The following is a 23,690-nucleotide window of genomic DNA, read 5'->3' on the forward strand; positions in this document are numbered from 1 at the left end:
CATCTCTCAGCAGCCAGCCAAGGGAACTGATCAGATGGACGATCAAACACTAATCATTCCCTCACGGCCCATACCGAGTAAAGCTGTCATTAATTTTGCGGAATTACATCAAATCTGAGACATTCTTTATGTGGCCCACGGCCTGCAGACAGTTATACGACAGGGACTGCTGCGCTAAGCAGATGGGGCAGCTTGGCCGTGCATACTAAATACCACCGTCCCCCATTTCTCTATCTCCACCCTCCCAACACTCTACCCTCCTTCTAGGCACTCTGCTTCTGCTCTTCTTTCTTTGTTTTCTACCTTGTAATGCCTTTCTTTGACTATATCTTAAAACAAGACAACATTACTTCAAAACACAGTAACTACCATTATTAAAGTCAAAACTGCCCGTATAGTTTTAAGTAATACCCAGCCAGAAAAAAAAATGCCGCCAACTTATATTCTCAGTTTTATTTCCACGCAAGACACGCTACCCATTAACTTAGTATGATGAGAAAATAAATTGTTTACTGACATAAATCTTTAATGTTTGTCTCTTGGATCTTGACAACTCTAACAATTTGCTTGGCTATACACAACAGAAGGTCATAATCCCATTTGAGGTTTCCTTGGCAACTGATTACTGCTGAAGGCTAGTTGCAATTTATGACTAGTGACACATACCTGCCATTCCCTTTGAATGAGACATGTGGTAAGCTATATTCAGACAAACCACCTCAGGTAATAAAACTGCAGTAGCACTCAGGGGCTATACCATTTTCTAGCATTGAGAGAAATTCCAAGCCAAGCTGCTAGAAATCAGCAGATGACAGGGATTAAATTTGTGTGGAGTACTTCCACAACAGATAAATAAACAACATGTTGAACGTTTTGTGCCAGAACACTATTTTTTCCCCCAACCTAACGCCTCAAAGTGTGAATGTTAGCCATCTCCTCCCAAAAAACAAAAAAGAGCTGTAAATTCACACGGTCAGCATAACTGCATGTGTGCGCAAGTTTGCAGGGTAGAGGTGGGATGTTATGATAGGCAGAGGAGCCATAACAGCAGGCAGCCAGGTCAAGATCAAGCAGTTTCATGGACAATCCACTTTAAGTCTAGCCTCTGTTATGGTGAAGCCTTCACACTCCTACTGCACAACTGTCTTCTAACTTTACACAACAATGGCGCTTCAAAGTCAAGGCTATGGGAAATCAGACACAACACTAAAATAAAATAAAATAAAATAAAATAAAATAGGGTGGCACAAAACCAGCAGAAATAAGCATATAGAATTAATTCATAAACAATACTTATGCTAGTATTTTTGGTATATCTGATTTTTCTGTGTTCCAGGGAACCCGTAAGACAACCATACTGAATTATGTTGAAGAATTCAACATAAGAAATCTTTTTCTTTAATAATACCTAAAGCTAAACACGCATGTAAACAGTGGCTACTGAATAAGCCAGTCATCACAGTAGAACCTATTTAATTATCCCACTGTGAGAGCGAGCCACTATTTCCATCACCACTTTGCTCACACAGGCTCAGCACACTATTAATCCACTTAAACACAATTTATAGGGTCTCAGCATTGACTGTCCGTCGGCATAAAATTACATGAAGCATCCTTATAGTGTCGTCAACAGACTAAATTAGCCAAACTGGACTTACTAATTGAGGAGGAGTAAAGTATTGTGTGACTGGAGTGTCTCATCAATGAGCAGAGATAAATAGGCTGGCTATGGGCAATGAGCTAACATCAATAACTATAATAATACAGGCTGAGCATTATTTAACTTGTGGTTGTGGAGGACTAATAACCTTTAATAGAGAATGCTAACTTTTAATTTCCATTTCTGTTAAATAGGTTTTTGTTATTGATGGCTTTTTGCAGTTAAAGACTTATTTGCCATTTTAACTCTAATTTAAATTTAAATCATTTAATATAATCAGTTCAACTAAAACCAGTATTTTAATGTTTTTTTTTAATTAAAAATCTCAGAATAACACATTGTGAACCCAGATAGACAATACTACTACTGTAGCCTTGAGACCTATCTGCACAGCCATATTTGCATTTCTCTTCTGATATATCTGCAAAATCAAAACTATGAATTAAGGCAAAGCTAGAGATGGTGAACCCAGGCTGTTTTTAAAATTTGCAGCATAGAGAGACAGTGTACCCCCCCCCCCCCCCCCCCTTTTATCTTGTATCTAATAGTGAAAGGACAAAAAGGCTGTGATATATTTTCATTGTGGGCTTAAAAGACCGCACTGTGTGTTTAGACTTGCATGTGTAATTTTGGTTTTCAAGATGGTATACTGCCATCTGCTGCCCGGCACTGTAACCTCGTCATGCGCTCTATTTGTCCTCATGTTTGAAGACGTTGTGGGATATCAAGCTTACCCTAAAGAAACTGCCAAATTGGGGCGCTTCCAAAATGCAGGATCACTGGATTATTTTGGAAAAAATTTTGGCTAAAATCCGAATTCCCCTCCATCAAATCTGGAACGTGGGCTGACGTCAGAGGATCTGCTGTGGTTCCTGATTTTCCTCATCAAAGTATAGATAATACATGAAGTGGAAAAGGCTCCCGGGGGACACTGATTTAAACTAAAATAAATAGGCAAAAACTATACAACCTGTAATACTTTACCATCAAATTAAATAACCGTCATAGTGCGAAGTCTACCTGCATGGAAAATAATGCGCAGATTTGTTTACAGCGCAATGTAGCAAATATTTATGAACTCGAACAATCACTGCAAATAAAAACATCCGTTTTCATTATTACATCCGCTAAGAGTGTCTTCCTCTCATCGCAAATAACACACACTCTTTCCATTGGTGAACGAGCAGGACAGCCGCGGTTTGGCAGATATCCGATGCGAAAAACAACGGCGGCCGATGAGACGCGTCAGATTACATTCAGCGGATCTGTTAGTCTACTGTGAGCCTGGGGGTTGTAGTTTAAAAAGGAGTATCTCGGCATAGTTTCAGCTACATCGTGAACAACAGCTCCCATAATTCCACGGTGCAGAAGAAGCTGTGGTGCTTGTGTTTTGCTTTGGCTTTTTTGTTGTTATTTCGCGTTGTTGGTCCAGCTGAGCTCCGTGAGGAAAGCGAGTCTGCATCGGCCGTGTTCTTTCGTGGGTTTCTTGAGGACTGTCAGTCCGGTACCTCGCACGTAGAGGGCTCCTTTGGACCGTCTGCAGAGGGCTGAGGACCGTAAAGGTAACAAAGACATCAGAAACGGGTCGAGATAATGTGCGCAGATCTCTTTTGGTAGTTAACAAAGCCCTGCATTGTCTCTTATTATTTGCATTTCCATCAAATTAACAAATATGACTAACGTGCACGGATTCAGGTCTGTCCGCAGTGCCTGTGTTTGTTTGTTTGTCAGCTTAAAGCTTTCATCGACGGGCATAACACTGTTTTCTTGACATGTGCTACTGTTGGGCCTTAAGCCTCGTGCCATGTAAAACGAGTCCACGGAAAGCTATTTTGATCACTGGTGTATTGTTTTACGCACTGTCTGTATTTTATCTTGTCCGAACGGATGTTTGTTTGCAAAACAAAAATAGAAAACTTGTATCATCTGTGATTATTGACTCTACCACAGGGAATAAATGTAAAGTACAGAAAGTTAATCCAAGTTTAAAGAACATGCTCGCTGTAAATCCTCATTGGGTTTAAGGTGCGCTTGCTTTATTTTTGTTCCTTTTGAAAATCTCATCATGCTTGTCTCTGCTGCTCTATTAAAATGTATATTTACCATGTGTTTCACCCTGTTTGTGTAACAGTGTACCATCACATCATAAATGTTGCCTATACCATAGTTATTACACCACACACAAAAATAGTGCTTTCGGTAGGCAAGCAGTGTGGTTAACTGCAGGGACACCACAAATTCGTGGCAAGTAACCTCGAGTGGAATCTGAGCCCATATCCTGCATGCTTACACGTGATGCTGTATAATAGCAAATGATTTTGAAGATGACTGAAATAGCCCCTGGTGACAACCTGTGTAACGTGTCATGTTGCCTTAAGACCATGCTGTCACTGAGGATTAGTTGTGCATCGGTGCTGTTTCCTTAAGTGTGCACTCAGTCTAGATCTTACACTGAACAAAAATACTCACACACTTGGGGCCTCTTGTTTGTTCAGCAGGGACCACCTCTTACCTATATTCCAGAAATAGCTGTGTAATGTAACTGTGCATGTTGGTTTCTAGGTTGATTTGGGGTTTGTTTGTTTTTTACCTTCTTTCTTGTAGGTGCAATAGAGCATTTGTTTTGTGTTGCCATGGACAAGGACTGGCAGGTGGAGTTTAGAAACGTGGGCTGCAGCTACTTTCCTGAGAGCAGAGTCGACTGCCACTACACGCTGAGCTCACGGCACATATGGGCCAGTAATGATTGGATAGGGCTCTTCAAGGTATTGCTGTTCTGACGAATTTCTGGAAAAGCAACTAAATAAATAATATCCAACTGGAAGTTAACACTGTGCACACATTTTCTTCTTCAGGAGGGATGGACATCAGTAAAGGAATACCACACCTTTGTATGGGCGCTAGCCCCGGCTGACTACCAAGAGGGCACAGATGTCAACTGCTGTGTTCAGTTTCAGGGTATTCATACCTTTGTTTTCTAACTGGGTTTACCTCCCATAGTCACACAGGATCTGTACTAGATCAGCGCATAAAACCTTCAGCAGGAGATTGATGCCTCTGTAAAATGAATTGCTCTGTTGTTTACAAAAAGCTAGCGAATCACATGCTGAGTGGAAGCAAATGTTTATTTCTATCTTAAAATAATTCTTCAGCAGAAAAAAGGGGAAAAAATCCTTTGCACAAGAGAAATATCTAACTTGGTTTCTAACAGAGACACTCTCTGTCATGGTTTGAATTCATTTCTTTAGTAAGACAATGGCCCAAAGGCTGCTCTGCTGACTGCTGCTGCTCACTGGAGAATACAGTGTTCACTTTGTCCTGTGTGTCAGGGGCAGCTGATAAGCCTGATTGAGGGTGAGGGGCACGTGTGCAGCAGGTGTGGCATTGACCCCTGGTAAAGTGATTTATCGCTAACTTAAACATACTGTCAATGTCATTCTTCAGTACAGAGAAAGGAAACTAAAGAAAGTACAGATGGTTCCTTATCAGCAGCAATGCTGTGATTTAAAAAGAAGGTCGCCTCTTCTGTGACCTTAGCCGGTGCTCGAAGTTGAAATACAGCTCATAAACTTTACCGTGTGTCATTCCCTCTGTCTGTTTTCTATCTTGGCCCTTTGCTGTAGCCGTATTGTGAAACAGTAATTCTAAGTAAATCACTCCAAACATGAAGCTATGGTCTGTGTGAGATAATGATATTAGATCAACTTACTTTATAGGCTGGAAGGAGTCACAGAATAAGGCTGACTGCTTTGTGGTTAGTGTGGGAGGCAGGAGGTGTATCATCATCAGTTCCAGTATGCTTGGTTAAAGGTGCATGAAAAGGAAGCAGATTCAGGTGATAGTGAAAGTCTTAACGTTATGCAAGTAGCACAGCTGGTCTGAAAAGCAGTTATTTTGCTCTCAAAATTTGTAAGCCTTCAGCTTTATGAGCGACAGTCTTATGCGAAACAGTGATTGCTGATGTGTTTTTATGACTAATAGCTTTGCTTATATTGGTAGATAGGCTGTAGTCAACAAGATTTATGAAGTGGTTACGTACAAAATAAAGAAATGACCTGTTCTGCAAGTGTCTTTTAACTCAGCATTATCATACCCACTTTGTGCTCTACATTTTAATCAATCCAGTCCTGTTGGGCCACTTAAAATATCTTTATAGAACTGTTATGTTATATTTGTTGCAATTTCTCCTGCCCTCTTGGCCAGCTCTCTTTTGGAGAAGACGTTTTTACTGTCAACGATAGTTTTTACATCGATTCATAAAGGATATATAAAAGTCACTTTGCCAAAAACTGATTGTAGCTTCTACTTTGTGACGGGAATTTTCTTTCTGGCACATAATGACTCGATATCCTTCATGAGAGATACGTTTGACAGATTATAGGCCAGCTAGTCATTTACAGCGGTTTAAATAGCAGGAAAACATTTTTTGGCAGGACAGCTGAAAGCATGGACCGCGTCATTAACAGGATGTTTGTTGAATTGATACTAGATTAATTTCTGTGGTTTCAACAGGACATAGCAGCATAGCACAAACAGTCGAGGCGACTGAAAAGCTATTTTATAATGTGATAAACAAACACGTGTTGTTTAATGAGCGTTTAGCTTGCTGGAGCCAGTGTTGCCAACTCCTCAGTAAGGAAAATCGCTATTGGCTGTCCTAAAAGTCGCTAGAAGTCGCTAAATGACGTCAACGCCTAATTTGCATAATTGGTCATGCTAATCTAATTGTAACCTATGTTGTTGGAGAGAGAAATAACATCGTGGAAGAGACATAAAGTGAGTAAAAAAAAGTCTTAAATGCATTTAGAGTTTATTTAGAACTACAAACTAAATTTCTTTTAGCAATTATTGTTTTTTTTAATGTCACAATTCCAACCCTGCTCCTTTATCCGGGCTTGGACCGGCAAGTGACCCGAAATAGGCACTCTGGTGGAGTTACTTTGTGTGTGTGTGTGTGTGTGTGTGTGTGTGTTTATAAGTAGTTTTAAACCTTGTGATCCACAAAACAGCATAAGAGTAAAAGAAGAACTGACTGCGTTACAGCACCCGCTGCTTGTTGAGAGTAAAAGCGATACGAGCTTTCACGTCTTTTTTAGCGACTTTCTTTAGAAAAAAAGTCGCTAAGGGGTCTGAAAACTGAAAGTTGGCAACACTGGCTGGAGCTAGCTGTTTTTGACACTACAGGACAAAAGCAGAACATACAAAGTTGTTTAACTGCTTCTGTTACGCCGACGATGTTTACAACAAACATATAAATGGCGCAGAGAAGCTCAACTCGCAAAGTTGAGCTTCTCTTCAAGTTTTACGTGGAAAAAAAGCACCAAACTGCCCGAGAGTCACTTAAAACACCTGTTTAAGACTTTGGCCAGCTTAGCTAACCAGAGACGCTCTGCTATTTCAGGTACTCTGCGGTTTTTCACAAATGATACAACGACAATGAATAGACGCTTACAGACCTCACAGCCCATGGGACACAAGTTACATAAAAGACGTCATCGTTTTGTTGCTCACCTGCCGTGAATGGCCGCACTGCTGCCACTAGTGGCCAGAAGCTGTATTGCAACATGTGAACCTGGTGTTACTGAATTGAAGTATTATCAGACAGTTTCTAAGACTAAATGAGAAGATAGCTTTATTTAATAAATGTTTTAGTTTAGCAGTGGGCTTAATCCAAGTTTGCAAAGCTAGGCCATTTTAGACTGCAGTAAGACAGATGACGAATTAAAGGCCATTAAGTTTACAGCGAGTAGTTTTTACTTGAATTTGTCACCCGTGTATTTTTAGTTGTCACAGCAGGGGAGGAGCAGGTCAAAGTAATGTCTTCCTAGTTCCATTAAGTTTCCTATTTCATGGCAATAAAACAGAATGTGCAAAAGGGGGACCTCCCCTAAGTGGAATACAGCCATTATTCATACACTTTCCCTACTTTGACAAGTCAAAATGTTTGCTGTAAAAAGGGTCTGTGAAATGGATTTTTGATGGCAAACACATCATCTTAACCAGCAATATAATACAAATAAATGTATTAGACTCATAGTTCATATTTACCAGAACATTAATTTAAATTGTGATTAGATGTTCCAAAATTATAGGTATGTAATTTAGACTGACTAAAAGTATAATGGGAAGTAGGGTCTAAATTAAAGCATGGCTACTTTGAAAAACAATTATTCTTCTCTGCAGATTGTAATATAACCTTTTGCTTTTTTTGCTTTTTTTTTAAATCACTATTTTAGCTTCCTACCTACCCAAGCCCAGCTCCCAGGAGTATGAGTTCGTATATATTGATGCTAAAGGGAAGGTGTGCTCTCGCAGCTCTAAATTCACTTTTTGTGCACCAAAGCCACTTGAGGATCTGGTGACTCTTGAGGAAGACTCCCATGGAGAGGAGGCAGGCACAGATATGCTGCTGGTGGTCCCCAGGGCTGAGCTGCTGCAGGTGAGTGGATAAGATACTGCATGGGAGAGTGTGTGTTTTCAGTTTTGCAAAATTAACGAGTGCTTATAAAACACATCTGCTGGGGGGGGGGGGGGGGGGGGGATCAATACTCTTGTTTACTGCAGTTACACAAAGACGGGCACACAGTCATGCTGCTTGCTTCCTCTGTTCTCTGTCTTGTTAGAATCGACTGCAGGAATGTCTGCGAGAGCGCGCTGAGCTTTTGCAGGTGCAGGAGGCGGTTAAAGAGCAAAGAGAGAAAGAGAATGAGGAGTACAAGCGAGCGAGAGAGGCCTGGGACAGAAGACGCAAAGAGCTGGAGGGTGATATCGCCAGGCTTCAGAAAGAGCTGAACCAAACTCTAGAGAAGCTTGATGAGCTGCAGAAGAAGCAGAAGGTGATGTATGAAGCTTATGCAAATGGTGGGCACAGTCATTTGATTAGAACCGATGTGCCTGCTTCCATTTCCCTACAGCAGTGCCCTCATTCTCAGATAAAGCATTTCTGCTTAAATAATGTCCCTGTGTGTTAAGTGTAAAAATGTAAGCAGGAGACATTTAAGAAATTGCCCGAGTTCTTATATTAACACAAAAATTAAACACGCCTCTGGTCTGTTAGGAGGAAAAGGCATTAGGAGAATCACTAGCCCAGGAGAAAACTGCTTTAATGGATGCCAGGGAGGCAAGCAAAGCGCGAATCCGAGAGCTAGAGGACGACATCAAAACCCTGGCACAGAGAGCTGTGGAAAAAGAGACCGAGTTAGAGAGGTTTGACATGGTTTTCTCATTTGTCCTTCTTTTACTTTTATGTGGGTCCTGTGAATAGTTTTGATTGTCTATAACAAAATCTGTATGTGCAGAATTAAGGAAAGAGCCAGGAGGGCAGGAGCTCTGAGAAAAGAAGAGGAGAGTGAGAGAAGAAGCCTGCAGGTGCACAGTTCAAAACATACTGTGTAACATAGTAAAACATGGTCCTCCCCCCCCCCCCCAACATCTCAGTTTTCCCATCTCTTGCCTTTTTTCCTTAGACTAAGCTGGAACAAACAGAAAGCGAGCTCAAAATCCTGTCAAAGGAGTTCCAGGGCCTGAGGAACTCCCTCGCCCAAAGAGACACCAGTGTCCTGCAGCTTCAAAACACCATCACCACCCTCACCCAGAAACTCACCACAGCCCACAGGAAAGAGGTCAAACCAAAGGACTTATTAATGAATGTTTTAGTGGTTGAAACTCGACCAGGATGCTCACTCAGAGGATGTAAAAATAGGATTTTTGTTTGTTTGTTTGTTTTCAACTCGACTCTTGTGAAATGTGTTACAAGTATTTGGACATAAAATCAGAATTGATTTTTGGGGGGGAAAGTGATCACTGCTACTTTATTTGGAACATGTTTTTTTGTATTTTAACTCAGCAATTATGTTTTAAAAGAATTACAAACAAACAACAATGACCAGTTCAAATCCACTCTTAGATATTTTTGGGTCTGGCAATATACAGAAAATCACCTGAAGTATGAGATGAGTAACCAACATGGTTTCTTGGTCCTTTATGCACAGGCGGAAAATGAGGCATCTCTGAAAGAAATGCGTAGCCTGCGTGAGCGGCTGCACATGAGCGAACGAGCTGCTGAGGGCTTGAAGAGTGACCTCAGCTCTATGGTTGCCCAGAGGGATCAGGGGCAAGCTGAACTGCATCAGGCTCGCCTTCAGGCTGCTCAGCTCACCCTTCAGCTTGCAGATTCCAGTCTGGCCCTGAGGGAGGGAAGAGCCCACTGGGCCCAGGAGAGGCAGAACATGCAGCGCTCGGCTGAGGTACTGCATCGCTGTAGAGCATGAAATCTGGAAAATGTAGAATGTCACTAATAAATGCCACGAGGTTTCAAAGTGAAATATTCCCATGGCATCAATAACAATTGTATGCAGCATAATAAAAGAAGAAAAAACGATCAGTTTTTAAATGCTTAAAGAGAAATGAGAAAAGGGAGATTTATATCAATATTAGCAGGTGCGACATTATGTTGATATGAAGGTGCAAGGGAGAGGGTAGCAATATATTGCTATTATACATCTGAACAGTTTGTTATATTTTTGATAAAAATGGTTTAAGTATGTCACACCCAGTAGACCTGATTTTATTTTTACAAGTCTTTGTTTTGATTCAAAGTTGTTGCAGGGTTTTGTATTTGTAATATTTGGTATATGTAACATTCGACATATGAAGTGGATATTAATAATAATGAGAAAAAGAACAAAATGTTCTATAGTTCTCAAAATGGGCCTATATGGCTGGTTCTACTAAAAGTACTGGGTCACACCTCTGACTCTTTGAATTCAGGTGTGTTCAATCCTATTGCCTGATGTGTATTACATGAAGTACCTATTCTGAAGAGCTTAAATTGAGCGTGGTACCGTAATATGATGCCACCATTGCAATGAGTCAGTTTGGGAAATTTCTTCCTCAATCAACTGTAAGTGGTATTATTGGAAAGTGGAAGCATTTAGGAACTACAGCAACTCAGCCATGAAGCGGCAGAGCATGTAAAGCTACAGAGAGCAGGGGCCCCAACGCTATTCTGACCCAGTAACTCCAGAGTTTCAAACTCCCTTAATATCAGCATGGAAACTGCACCAGGAGCTTCATGGCTGAGCAGCTTCTGTAGGTGTAATGTGTAGGTGGTATGACATCGAGTCAATATTTGAGTCCATAACCTAAAGATCGAATGGCAGAGGCAAATAAATTATATATGAAGTAAATACAGTAAGTAGTAGTGTCTGTGTGTCACCCTCATAGAAAGACCATGAGCGTTTGGAGAAACTCAGCCAAGAGATGCAGGCGATGGAGGAGAGGCTGCAAGAGGAAAGGATGGAGAGAGTGAAGCTAGAGGTTGAGCTTGGAAGAGAAAAAGATTGCAACCGGGTGAGAGAAGCTGCTTCATATACATTATAGCCTACTCTGTATCTGTGTGAACAAATAGTTTTGTTTGAACTGGCAAAAACAAGGTCAAACTCAGAATGGGCATCATTTAGATGTTGGCTGTTTACTTCTAGAACATCACACAAAAGTCAAAGTGTCTTTCGAGTGGGTCTAATATACCTCACCCTGCTGTTTTGTGATATCTGGCTTGTAGGTTCAGCTGAGTGAAACCCGTAGGGAGCTTCAGGAGCTGAAGGCCAGCCTGAGGGTTGCCCACAAAGAGAAGGAGCAGCTGCTTGCAGAGAAACAGGTTAGAAACCTTGTCTGCCACGGTGCATGATTTGAATCAGTACTGACAGAAACTAGTTTTAAAAAGCAGCGAACGATAAACTCTGGGTGGGTAGTGTACTTATTTAACACTGTGCGTGTGTGGTGTCACAGACTTTGTGCCATTATCAGTTGCTGAGGTCTCATGGTTTAGTTTTTAAATGTAAATCTAGTTTAGTGTGTGACTATAAAGCCTGGGCACACCCCTGCAATTTTTTCTAAAATCTTTGTATTAATAATGAACACACATCCTTACTGATATAACAACAGTAATACTCTTATTGTGAATGACCCTGCTGTTGGGAATCATCTCCCTGTGGTTGTCCTCTTGTTATTGTGCAATATAATTTGTTTACAGTGCAATATAAATCGGTGGATTTCAGGGCAGTCGGTGCTGTTGTTGTTAAAGTGCCTGCAGAGTTTTGTTGGCTAACTACCATAACATTTTCACTCTGAAGGCAGAAGTAAATATTCAGTTCTTTTTCTAAATTACTGTCCAGCCTAATTATAACTCCAGCCATATCTAAGTACAACAGCCAATGTGCGGCACATGAGAAACCAAGGAAGGACTTAAATGTTCATTGTACTGTGGTAACATTTATATAATGGCAAATGTTTCCGTTGTGTTTTCACAGTGCAATAATGTTACGTAGTGCTGGTTTGAAGAGGTCTGACATTTTGAGGGTTATAAGGGTGATGACTGCATTTTTCACCACAGGAGTTGATGGAGTACATCTGTCAGCTGGAACAGAAGATGGGAACAGTTGCAAGCGCCAATTGGAACTCGGCCCCAGTTGCCTCTACAGGTGAATTGAGCTACACATCAATCTACTGTATGCCCTGCAGATGTGAACAATAAAAGTGTTAACTATCATTCAAGAGCCACACTAAATATTGTTCAGATTGGCCCGTGTTGTGGACGACAAGAGCAGCGCTCTGAGGAAAAGTGACCGCTATTTCTTAACTAATGTTTCTGTCTGGCAGGCCGTCCTGACAGTGTGTCATCTGACTCGGAGGATGAGAACCCAGAGGCTTTGCAGATCCTCCATCCCCCGACCCCCCTGGCACACTACAGCCTATGTGAGCAGGGGCAGCCTGACTCGTTGCTCCTTGCCACCCCTCCTCTCTCCCCCAGGGAGGTAAGCAGGAGGGAAGTGGTCATCAACCAGCCGGCACCGCTCTCCCTTCCACACCAGGCCACCGCTGACACTCTGGCACACAGCTCTGATTCGGTGAGACGTGCACCATAATTATATGTGATATTGAAACTGAGCTATGCCTTCATGCTGATAGCCATGCACACCAGTTAAACATGGGCAGTGGGTCGTTTGATATAGACATTATCTCCTAGTACCAATTAGGCTGCTAGTGTGCAAGTTATTGGATGGTAATAGCTGCTGGATAGATATGTGTTAAGTGTCATCCTGTGCGTGTGTGTGTGTTTTACTGTATTAAGGAGGAGGAATGCGATCCACGTGAGTGTAGAAGGAACAGCTCTGGGGAGGAAACAGCTCTTTTGTTGCCTGACCCCATGGATACTTTTCTCAGGTACAGCTTTCCACTACAAACGCGTACCCTTATATGTTTATACATGTAACACTTACTCTTTATACCCATTACTGTGAAGTGTTAACGGAGTAATACTCTTTTTCTTTTCTTTTTTTTAACCAGTATTAAAGTATAAACTTTATGTATTTACAGAAAATTAGGTTAAAATGTTAAAAGCCAAAGTTATCCCTTTGATTTTGATCAGCGTTAGGATGGGGTACGATAGTACAGATCATAGAATACATTGCATTGTTAAAAAGTCTTTTTTACCAGTGAAAGAGAGACAAAGTGTACAATATCTAAAGAAGCAAAGATTTGTGATCATTTTTCTTCTTCTTTTAAACACTGAAAAGACCTTAATTCACAAACAATACCTCCATATTAACATGCACCATGCTATTTTCAGATTATTGCATTAGTAGTAACAATCTATTAATATCATATCTAATAATATATCCGTGATGAGGGCCATGCTACGGCAGACATAGTACTTATATTTTGCTAATATGTGTAGTACGGGACAGTTTTTACTCAAGCATATTTGTTCTTCAACCGCTTCCTTTTACTATTACAAGGAAGTATTTAATGTCGCAGATGATATAACAGTTTCATAAACTGCTAGTGTTATAGCCTCTAAAAGTCAGAAATAACTTCTTGTCGGCACTCAAAATACACTGAAGGATATTCTCAATAAAGGGTGTAGGATTGCTAAACACGTGAGGGATTGCAACAAATTGTGCACAGGTGAAGATTTAAGGTTCAAAAAAGATTTGCGTTGCTGACTGCATATGGAAATGAAAATTTCTCTGAGGCAAAACAAGCCACCAGATATCACCCCGTCGTGCTGGCTGGTTTTAAACTCTAGCATTGTCTTTATATTTTATGAGCTCATGACTTGATTTGTGTGTACAGTCTTAGTCGGCAAAGTAATTAAAGAACAAAGCCGCTATAAAACTGCAGTGGGGTAAAAAGTATCATATTTCTCCCTGGAACATAGAAAAGTATCTCAAAACTGGGGAGTGAACTAATGTATGTATGCCTGAGTAAATGTACTCCGTTACTTTCCTTCACTGGCTTCTCGCAGAAATGGTTTGATGCGTGCACAATGAATTCAAAGGTATCTAATGCACACAGACATGTGCAACTAGTTATTTATGGTGGCACGGTGAATATGACTCGAAGATGGAAGTTTTGAATACGTGGTCGTAAAAGAAGTTGAGTCAGGGTGAAGCGAGGGAGGCTGTTTGAGACACATTCGGGGCATGGGAGGGGCGAGATGGGAGGACAAGGGGACAGACGAGTTGACAGCAAGCTGTAGCAATGATTTACCTGAGGGGTGTACCGCAGTCACGGGCCAATTTTCAGCATCATTAAGGCTCTCGCTCTCCCACTCACCCACTCCTTTCGTCTCGCCTGCTCTTTCAACCAGAATGTGTGTTTCTTTCCATTTTTAACACACTCACACATCCTTTCTCTCTCCTTTGTTTCTTCCTCCAGTGGTTCAGCTGACACCTCGCTCTGGTAACCAGTGGACACCTACCCACAGCAAGTGATCAAAAAGGGAAAGAGGGACCTTGTTGTTTCCGCATTACTTCCTATAACAAGCACAAATACAGCTTATGCTCTATATACAGACAGAATTTTAATATGCAATTATGTTGTATCTGCCATAAACCTTGTTTTTTGTCCTTCTAGATTGCTGTGTTTTTACCCTGACTGTTTTTGCCAGCGGTGGCAGGTCAACACAATATTTATGACTGACATAAGAGTGGTGCACAGTTTGAAGCAGCAGGCTTTTAGACGTGGGCTCTGGCATTTGAGAGTTTGCAGGCTGTAGCAGAATGATTTCTGTTGAATCATTGCTATGTCGAGAGCTTTACGATGGATGTTATGTCGTTTTTATTGCATTTGTGATCAGGAGTCATGACAGGCACTGTAATTATGATGTTTTGTGCAGGCCCAGCTCCGCTGGAAATCATAGCAAAACTCTCTTCCAGCATTAAATTCTCCACAGCAGCTTCGAGCACTTTTCATGGCGGCATAAAGTAATGATACAGCATCATGCTAAATTATATTGCAGTAATGTAGGTCTATGACATCATATTTCTCCTCCATTTACTCAGAACTAAGATTTGATTTGAACTTTCTTGTATGCATTAGCAGGTGATTGTTGTCATGCAGATGCAGTTAAGGTGATTTAGGGATGCTGACGCTTAGGACGAGCTTTTGAAATAGAAAGCTTATTCAACAGATTGTGCTTCAGGTCTATTTAAATAGGGACGACATGCAACTTTCTACTTGAGTAACTTCACATAATCGTTATTATGAAATTAATGTTTATTAGCTTTACACTGCAAAGCTGCAATTTTTTTTATTTATTAATGAACCTGGGTTTATTGAAATTCTCTAGCTGCTCATTCGGGATATTTAGCATCAGCCTTTATCACAGCTAGATTGCACAGAAATCATGGTGATGCAGTTCTAAATTTGTGCCTAAAATAATGAAGTAGAGTCATCTTTATAGATCCTGACATCAGAATCATGGTGTTGATACTTTCCCCCAGCCCTGAGGTAATATACTGCCTAATAAAAGAAATGCTGCCTACGTTTTAATCAATATTATATGCATTTTTCATGATTTTCTATTTATAATTAATTTGAGTTATGCTGCAATTAAACTATATTCAGGTTTAGTTTGAAACAGGTGTACAGTTTTCACAGTTTGTGCAATGTGTAACAAAATTTTCCATGCTTGGCTAAGAGAATTTACTAGATACCTTGATGCTTGATTTTATCTGCTGTATTTGCACCCTATTTTTACTAGAGAAGAGTTTTTAGATGAAAAGTTGATATTGATACTCACCAATATGCCATCTGTGTCCTTCATCATTGTTATCATAACCATTACCCACGTGTGTTGTGTTTACTCACGTTTTATCTCTTTTCTATTTTTACTTTATGCTTTCAAATACTTTAATGGGTTGTTTAAAGGTTACGTTGTTGCAAGGTATTGGTGCTAATGGAAGGGAGTGATGCCAACATCGTATGGTAAAGGTAGATGTAAAAAAATACATATGGAAGGAATTGATCCTAATGTTTAAGTTTATAAAATTAGGAGTGAAAGAAGTAAACGTCTTTCCGACGCCTCATTTACCTTGTGTTACACTACATATGTGGATGGTTGAAAGGTTTTAAGGAGCCCCGTGTTCTTTCCCAGAAGATGGCACACTAAACGTATTCTCAGTAGTCCTTGTTTGTAGTTGTAATCTGACTTTATGTCTCAAGGAAGTTATCTTTTTGTTGTTCCACTGAGATCTCCAGTACGAGTGCTCCTCATCAGGACACTGTCTCACACCGCAATAAAACTCCAGTGGTTACGGTTTGTTTTGAACTTCTGTATGTGAAGGTTATCCCACATGTACACTGTGTATTTTCTTACCAGTCATGTAATGGGGTTTGGGTGGGGTTCTGCATAATAAAAACGTTTATGTATCCATTATTGGGTCTAATGTGTCTTTTTCTGGCCAATGATTATAGCAATATTTTGATCCTCACATGACATTTCATTGGTAATTAACTATGCCATTTCTTTTCACACGGCTCTATAGCCTATATTCCCTTTTGGCTCATTGCCTGTTTCATATACATTCCCATTCTGGGTTTTTTCTCTCTCCTCACCTTTGACTCTCCTGCAGTCCCCCCTCAGGGCTGACTTCCTCATCATCTTCATCCTCCTCACTCCACCAGCAGAGTCGTGCTGCTCTGTCTTTTAAGCTCTCGTCGTGCCCCTCTACCACACTCCCTCCATCTTAAGTCTGGGGTGACAATAGCTAATTATAAAATCAATGATGCCGGGCTGCCTAGTTTACAGCCCCCTCTAAAACCTTAACTGGGAAATCACTGTGGGATTGATGACTCCCTCACTCTTTATCTCTTTTAATTAGAAATGTAAAAGATATGAAGACCCAGAGGCCAGAACACATCTCCTAGTTTTTATGACCCCGACGCCTGCCCGCCTGCCCGCCTTCCCAGTGCTTGCTCCTCATTCCCAAATCGCCCCCACCTCTACCTGGCCTTGTTTATTTCCTCTGGCTCCCTTCTGGCACGCCCTCCATTCTCACTCTTGTCACAGATACCTTTACCCGTTTCTTCATCACTTTCTCCATTACCCTTTCAGTGAGATGGCCCGTCTGCCTTCTTGCTCGTACAGGGGAAGGTGTTAAATTTATGGTCTTTGCACATGAAAACGTTTCTCACCTTCTCCTCACCTTTCTCTTTCTCTCCCTCCTTGACTGTGATCCCCAACCCTCGGTGGATTTGCCGCATATGTAACAAATGGCAAACGTGTCCTTTTTGTCTGTTCTGACCCATCCAGGAGGCACACAGTAAATGATGTGGTATTTCACATTATGACCCTGCACCCAGCTCCATGCTTCCAGCACATGACATATGCACCTCTCTGTCTTGTATATAGCTTCAGGTGCACACAGAAAGGCCCTACAGTTTTTTATCACATCAAACCTGGGTCACATGCACCAACACTCTCTGCCTTTATCACACCCCGAGCCCAGCACCTTCCTCACTAACTGCTGCCAGAAGCATTTGGGTTCACTGAGCTTTATCCTGCAGATCACTCTCTGAAGCCCTGCAGCTGCTGCTGGTCCATTATCTCTCCTGTGTGTTGACCGAGTTGTAGCTACAGCTCAGATGTGCAGCGGGATATCAGTGTGGGTTTAAATATTCAAATGATATTCGTTGGTATGCACACTCACGGCCTGCTTTTATGGATTCTTTACTATTTTTAATAATTGATGTCCTTTGGTTGTAAGAATATTACAAGGGTGATTTTTTTCTCACACTTTATTAAATCATTGTGAAGTTGTACCTCTAGGTGTCACATTTCCATTCTTTAATTTCAAATGAATAAGCCTACCCATCTCAAGTCATTATTTAATCAACCGTCACTAATGTGTGAGGATGAGCATATAGAAAACTAAACCGGCTCCTTTAAATTCCCCCCAAGCATGCCCAAACCCTTGCATGGGTTCCCATGGCAACACCTTCCAGGGTTCAGTATATGAGGCAATTTGATTGTTCCTTGTAAAATAGTGTATAATGTATGGGCCTTATTTTAATTCCAGTCTGGTGTTATTGATCTGTCTTTAATGATAATTAAAGCAATCATATAATTGATAGAATCTCATCTGTGTTTATCACCCTGCTCTGATTCTCTCTTTCTATTAATGAAATAAAGGTGTGGCATTAGTATCAACGTGGCCGGGTTTTAAAAAGAAAAGGTTTACTGTCAGAAGCCTTTTATAAAGAGGATTCCCGCTCTTGAGAGAGTGAGTGATCATATCAGCAGCAGTGATACAGTAAAGATAGGCAGTATAACCTTGACACAGACACGCGGGCAGACTTTTGGTCCTCTTAAAAAAACTCTTCTTAACAAGGCCTTTCCTTGCTTGGTTTAAAGATTGCACAGCATACTCTGACAAAGCTTTTGACTTGAGTTCAGTGACTGAATGTCCTTTCACAGGCCATTAGCGAGTGCTGGGTCACTTCTGCAAGTTCAAATTTCACACAGTTTCAGTATAATTTGAGCGCACTGGCTTGAGCAGCTTACTGACTGTAGAAGAATCGCTTTCATTTCCTCCAGCAGACCTCTAACATGAGCCACATTAACAGCTATGCAGGAGCTAAATGATATTTTCATTATGAATGGATTTTATGATTAATACTTGGGCATATTTTTTAAAACATGTTACCACAAATTTGCACAGCCAAATGTAATTTTATCTTATTTCATTTGAGCCAAAGCTTAATGGCACCAAATAATAATTGATATATCATGTAATGCATCTAAAAACTGAGATAATTTATTGTGCTGTTGCAGCCTTCTCGTACAGCTTTCATTAAAGAATTCATGGCTAGATATGCTTTAACTTTCTGATCACAGTGAGATGAAAGCAGAGGAAAAGAGTCGTTCTCTGATGATTTTTATGCTGCCACCTGCACTCCTTTAACTGCAGAGTGAACAAATCTTAGGAACAGACCTTTATCTGATGTCCTTGTTCAGCAGGAGGCTGTGATTTATTAGCCTCTGCACCCACAGCTCTCCATGACCCAACAGACCCTGCCCTTATCCTCCAAGCAGTAAACGCAGCTGCATGCAGCACACCCTACAGTCACAGTGCAAGAGCTCCCTCTACTGCTGCACCCCGGTAATGAATGATTATGTTCATTCAAAAGTGCAGTTTACTGTGTTTCATAAGTTTGACACTGGTATAAGCGAACTTACACATCACATCATTTTTAGCACAAAGAAATGGTAATAAAGAAAAGTCCAGGAATCTCTCAAAAGTAGTTTATTGTGCCTCTCACTGTTTATATGGCTTTTCTTTGTATGACAAGAGTTGACATAAACAGAGGAAGAACAACACCTTGGCCATGTTGAAAAAAAAAAACAATAACATAACACATAACATAATCTCAAAGTTTTGCCTGCATTACCGTCACTATCACCGTGACGGCGTAGCAGAGAGAGAAAGGATGAGGTCACACAAGAGTTTCTGTGTGACAGCACCATGCCAAGGACATCCACCCATGACTGAAAACTTTCTAAAGCATTCACACTCACGTGCACACGCACGCACACACACACACACAATGAGGAGACCTGCCCATATTTAGAGGATGGGACCTCTCGCTGCTACAGAAACTATGTTCGTATTGCTTCAAAGAGGGAGAGAAAAACCTCTGTACTGTATATCAGCCGTGCTTTCCAAGCTGATCGCCCACTGTGACATTTTGGCAATAAAGAAATGATACATGAGAACACATAATCCTCCACTGTTCTTCTTCTTCAAAAAAAGTGAGAATATACACAAGAAGACAAGATGATATAATGGCTTTTTGGGATGAGGGGGCAGTTTCCTGCATGGATACCAGTGTGAACGCAGGTGGGACGGTGATTGTGATGAGGATGGCGATGATGGTGGTCCCTCCTCGCTCTGTGGAGAGTCAGACTGGTATCCATGCTGTTTTTCAGACTTGTCATCTTCTATTTACACAAAGTGGGGCTGAGAATCGCATAGTCAAGAATGCACGCATAAATATTGCCTGTTTCTAGCATGCTGGGAAGCAGCTAGGGTTTGGTCCTTACTGAAAAGCCCTGAGTCTGATTCCAAAATGTCTTCCATAAAGATTCCTGCTTTGCATATGCCTTTAATGGTTGTGTTGATGCATATGATACTAGTATGTTTGGGTGTTTTTATCTGTGTTGAATGAGTGTGCTAATCTACTGATATCATCAGGGAGAGCTCTAAGATCCGTCATATTTAATATGTTGATGTTACCATCAGTTTTGACATGCTAACTGGGACATATGCTCACAGACAGCTGCTCTATACTTAATGGAAGAGATGTGCCTTGCTTAAACAGATGATCACAAAAGTGCTACATATATACGGTCAAGTCTGAATCTCCGATCCCGGCACTTTGTGCCAGGTTGGCACATCTGCTACCACTCAGCATAGAGCGAAAGGAGTGTGTATGTTTGTTCTGCGCTTTTGTGGATACACTGTCCAAGATAATTAGAGTGTGTTTTTAGTGCACATGTGAGTGAGCATTCTGCCATGAGGACCGCTGGATTGTATCTGGAGTCCCTGCCAGTAGTTAAACTCGTGCTCCACAGATGACTGTTCCTAACTTTGGCACAAAGATACTTCCTGCACTGACAGCACATGCTGGCCGCAACAACAGCATAAAAGAATAATGCCAATTACCTGATAACAGAAACTGGTTAAGTCACTGCAACAAAAAAGAAAGTCCTGGGTTGATTATCATCCACAGGGAGCCAAAGTGCTCCAAGAAGCCCGAGCTAAGCATATGTAGCTGATAAGGAAGACCCAGCCAGTTCTGATTACCCTTCTTTCCCTCTGAATATCTTCTCAGGAAAGCTCTTCAAAGATAAAAACTTGTCTAAAGGATTCATATATAAAACCAGAATAACAAATAAAAAACAAAATATAATGGTATATAGATATGTAAGGACTTATTCATAAACTGAAAAAAGGAAAAAAAAGAATGAAAACAATATTTAAAAATAACAACAAAAGAGTTGCATACTCAATTTGGCTTTGCCCTGTACTCTTGCTCTAAATGTGCTTGTTGTAATCAATCAAAGTCAACTGCTTAGTTCTGGTGTCTAGTTTGGAGGTTCCCCTGTTTAGATATAAACAACAATAGTAAGGGGGGGGGGGGAGAAAACAACAAACATTTAGCTTTCTCAAAGAGGTTATGTTCTTTTTGTCACGTTAACTTCTCTCTTGGCCGTGCCAGGAGTTCATCTGGTTTACCGTCATCTCTCCCTTGACTTCTCATTTTTTCTGCATTTCACTTGTCATGGACCGTGTGGCCTGAGTTAGAAATGTTTATACGCTTAAGGCTCTGCTGTGCTCAGTGGAGGAGGACACAGTGATGTGCAGTCAGGAGAGAGAGAGGGAGAAGGGAAGGCCAGCATTTTCTTGAGGTGGAAGAGTGAATGAGGTTGTGCTATATATGTGTATGTTTACTTATATGCTTGTATGCGTGTGTGTGTGTGTGTGCGTGTGTGTGTGTGTGTGTGTGTGTGTGTGTGTGTGTGTGTGTGTGTGTGTGTGAAATGCTCTTTTCACTGCGCCCTCCGAGCAAGGCCTTTCCTCAACCCATCTATGGAAGTTAAAACACCCAGGGCTCCCCGTCACTGTCCGAGCCCCTGTCTCGATCTTCATCTCCCACATCGTCGTCGTCGTCTTCGTCCTCCTCTTCCGGTGATGGCTCGCTGCCGTTTTCGGTGGCCCAGCTGTCGTCCTCATCCTCAGCCTCCTGCTTTAGAACCAGGGCTGGAGGCGCGGGTGGTGGTGGGGGCGGTGGTGGAGGCGGCGGGCTCTCATTGCTCTCTGTTTGGTCGTCGAAGGCCTCCGGATTCTCGAGCATTTCCCTGATCAAAGGAGGCATCGGCCCTGGGATCTCCATCTTCAGAGTGATAGCTCTCTCTGCACCTGAAAATAGAAAGCAAGGCTCAAAATACATGGACACATCATAAAGAATAAAAGGAAGAGTGAAGCTGAACTAGTAGAGTGTCCTGTAAAAGATGTATTCTTCTGGCAAGGACCTTGGGAAAGTGTACAGAGTTCAATCTTAGAAAGCACTCTCTCCATTCTTACCCTTCGTACTGATGCCCCTGAGGTCAGTGATCTTCATCAGCATGCGTGGGAACATGTGGGGTTTGTTGGGGCGGCGACGACGGGCATAGATCTTCAAAGCCTCAAGCAGAGGCTCCTGTAGCTTATCCACTTTCTGGGGCTCTTCTAAATCCATGCGGTCTAGTGAAAAAAGCAGCAAACACATGTTCTCATTCTCTCTTTTTTTTAAATAAATGGCACAGTTTTAAATAATCTCTTACATACAAAAATCAATTATGTTTAACTTTTATTTTGTTAAAGTCCTTTCCACTTTATAACAGACCAATCAAGAGTAGGTGCATGCTGCAGTACCTCCACAGATGAGGCAGATGGCGCTGAGGAGACCGGTTTCTGTATCATCCATCTCCAGGGGTAGAAGTTGGCCTGCAAAGGCAAAAACCAGGTCTGTAAGCGGCCCAAAGCCCGCATTGTGCATCTGAGTCCGGTTCAGAGTCAGGCCATCTGAGAACGTCATAGTGTCCTGTTCTGGAGTGTAGCGTGTGCAGATTCTCAGCATCTGAAAAGCAAAACAAGGTGTAAAACTTTTTGAACGTTAAAAAATGTAAATAAAATGTAAAGTAGTGTAATATGACTTCTTACAACACTAAAAATATCTGCAGTAGCTCAAAATGGTAGCCAACTACTCCAGTCTGGTTGTGTATATATGATAGATTTTGCATTATCTGGCCAAACTTGAATGCACTGCCACTTCTTACCACCGGGTGGAAGCATACCCATATTTCAGCATAAGCTTTGACAGAATCATTTATTTACAAAAAGTGAGTGAAGAGGGCAGAAGGGAAAACAAAAGCTCCTCACCAGTATGTCCAGGCAGGCGGACTTAAGCAGAGTGATTTGGTCAGCGATGGTGAGGCTGGTGAAACCCGGCAGCCGCTTGGCAAATTCTACTATCTTGATGATGCATTTGGTGGAAAGCTCACTAAACTTGTCCCATAGCCCTAGATCGAGCTGGACTCGATGGTCCGAGCTGGAGTTCTGAACAAACAAAAACACCCACAGTTCAGCATGTCATACAAGAGGAGGTGTGCAACCACGTTTGTATCAAAGGCAAGATTCACCGAGCCTCACATTTACATTTTACATCAGTCAACTGTGGGGAAAGAATTCCATTTACATGTTGCATCAATCATTCCGAGGCCACACAGATGGCTTAATGGGGAACTGCATTAGTTAAGCCACCACTATGTTGGGAAAGTTACTGCGAATTTTCATAAGCATGCAATCTGGGAGCATTCACTGCTGACGTAGCTGAGAGACAGTTTCCAAATGCAGCAGTGAAAGATAGGGGTTTATGTGCACGACTTACGGTGGTGTATTTGCCCAGTTGGCAAAGTGATGGGAAAGTTTCTTGGTGAGCTTTGCTGACTTTATTGACTAGTTCCTCTAGCTCTCCACTTAGCTCATAGCTCTCCGGAAGAACAACCTCCTCCTTCACATCTTTCTTCTTCTTGTTTCTGTCATTGCGCACCGCTATGTAAAGGGGAGAAAACAAAATTAGTTCCACATACAATGTTAAAGCTCATACAGAAAGTTAATTTAATCTATCTGTAATGACATTT

General features: G+C 41.5%; 2 protein-coding genes across 2 annotated transcripts in view; one reads left to right on the forward strand and one right to left on the reverse strand.

The window, feature by feature from the left end:
• The first annotated feature begins 3,014 nt into the window (after positions 1 to 3,014).
• On the forward strand, positions 3,015 to 16,382 carry calcoco1a (calcium binding and coiled-coil domain 1a). The gene is made up of 15 exons (XM_085443666.1): positions 3,015 to 3,222; positions 4,265 to 4,425; positions 4,516 to 4,618; positions 7,897 to 8,099; positions 8,284 to 8,496; positions 8,718 to 8,866; positions 8,959 to 9,028; positions 9,127 to 9,282; positions 9,652 to 9,906; positions 10,886 to 11,011; positions 11,223 to 11,318; positions 12,054 to 12,141; positions 12,320 to 12,567; positions 12,792 to 12,883; positions 14,381 to 16,382. Exons 2-15 carry the CDS (start codon positions 4,294 to 4,296, stop codon positions 14,406 to 14,408), a joined length of 1,959 nt encoding a protein of 652 aa, XP_085299792.1. The 5' UTR covers positions 3,015 to 3,222; positions 4,265 to 4,293; the 3' UTR covers positions 14,409 to 16,382.
• Positions 16,383 to 19,236: 2,854 nt separating this feature from the next.
• Positions 19,237 to 23,690, reverse strand: part of rarga (retinoic acid receptor gamma a) — a 42,710-nt gene continuing 38,256 nt past the window's right edge. The window contains 6 exon segments of the mRNA XM_085442742.1: positions 19,237 to 21,613; positions 21,616 to 21,927; positions 22,093 to 22,251; positions 22,423 to 22,627; positions 22,930 to 23,106; positions 23,438 to 23,601. Coding sequence (XP_085298868.1) covers positions 21,558 to 21,613; positions 21,616 to 21,927; positions 22,093 to 22,251; positions 22,423 to 22,627; positions 22,930 to 23,106; positions 23,438 to 23,601 — 1,073 coding nt within the window. The 3' untranslated portion in view covers positions 19,237 to 21,557.

This window comes from Copadichromis virginalis, linkage group LG20 (genome assembly GCF_057382275.1).
Source record: "Copadichromis virginalis isolate Kocher_CV1m ecotype Utaka linkage group LG20, C_Virginalis_male_GT1.1, whole genome shotgun sequence".
In the NCBI taxonomy this organism is placed as follows: domain Eukaryota; kingdom Metazoa; phylum Chordata; class Actinopteri; order Cichliformes; family Cichlidae; genus Copadichromis; species Copadichromis virginalis.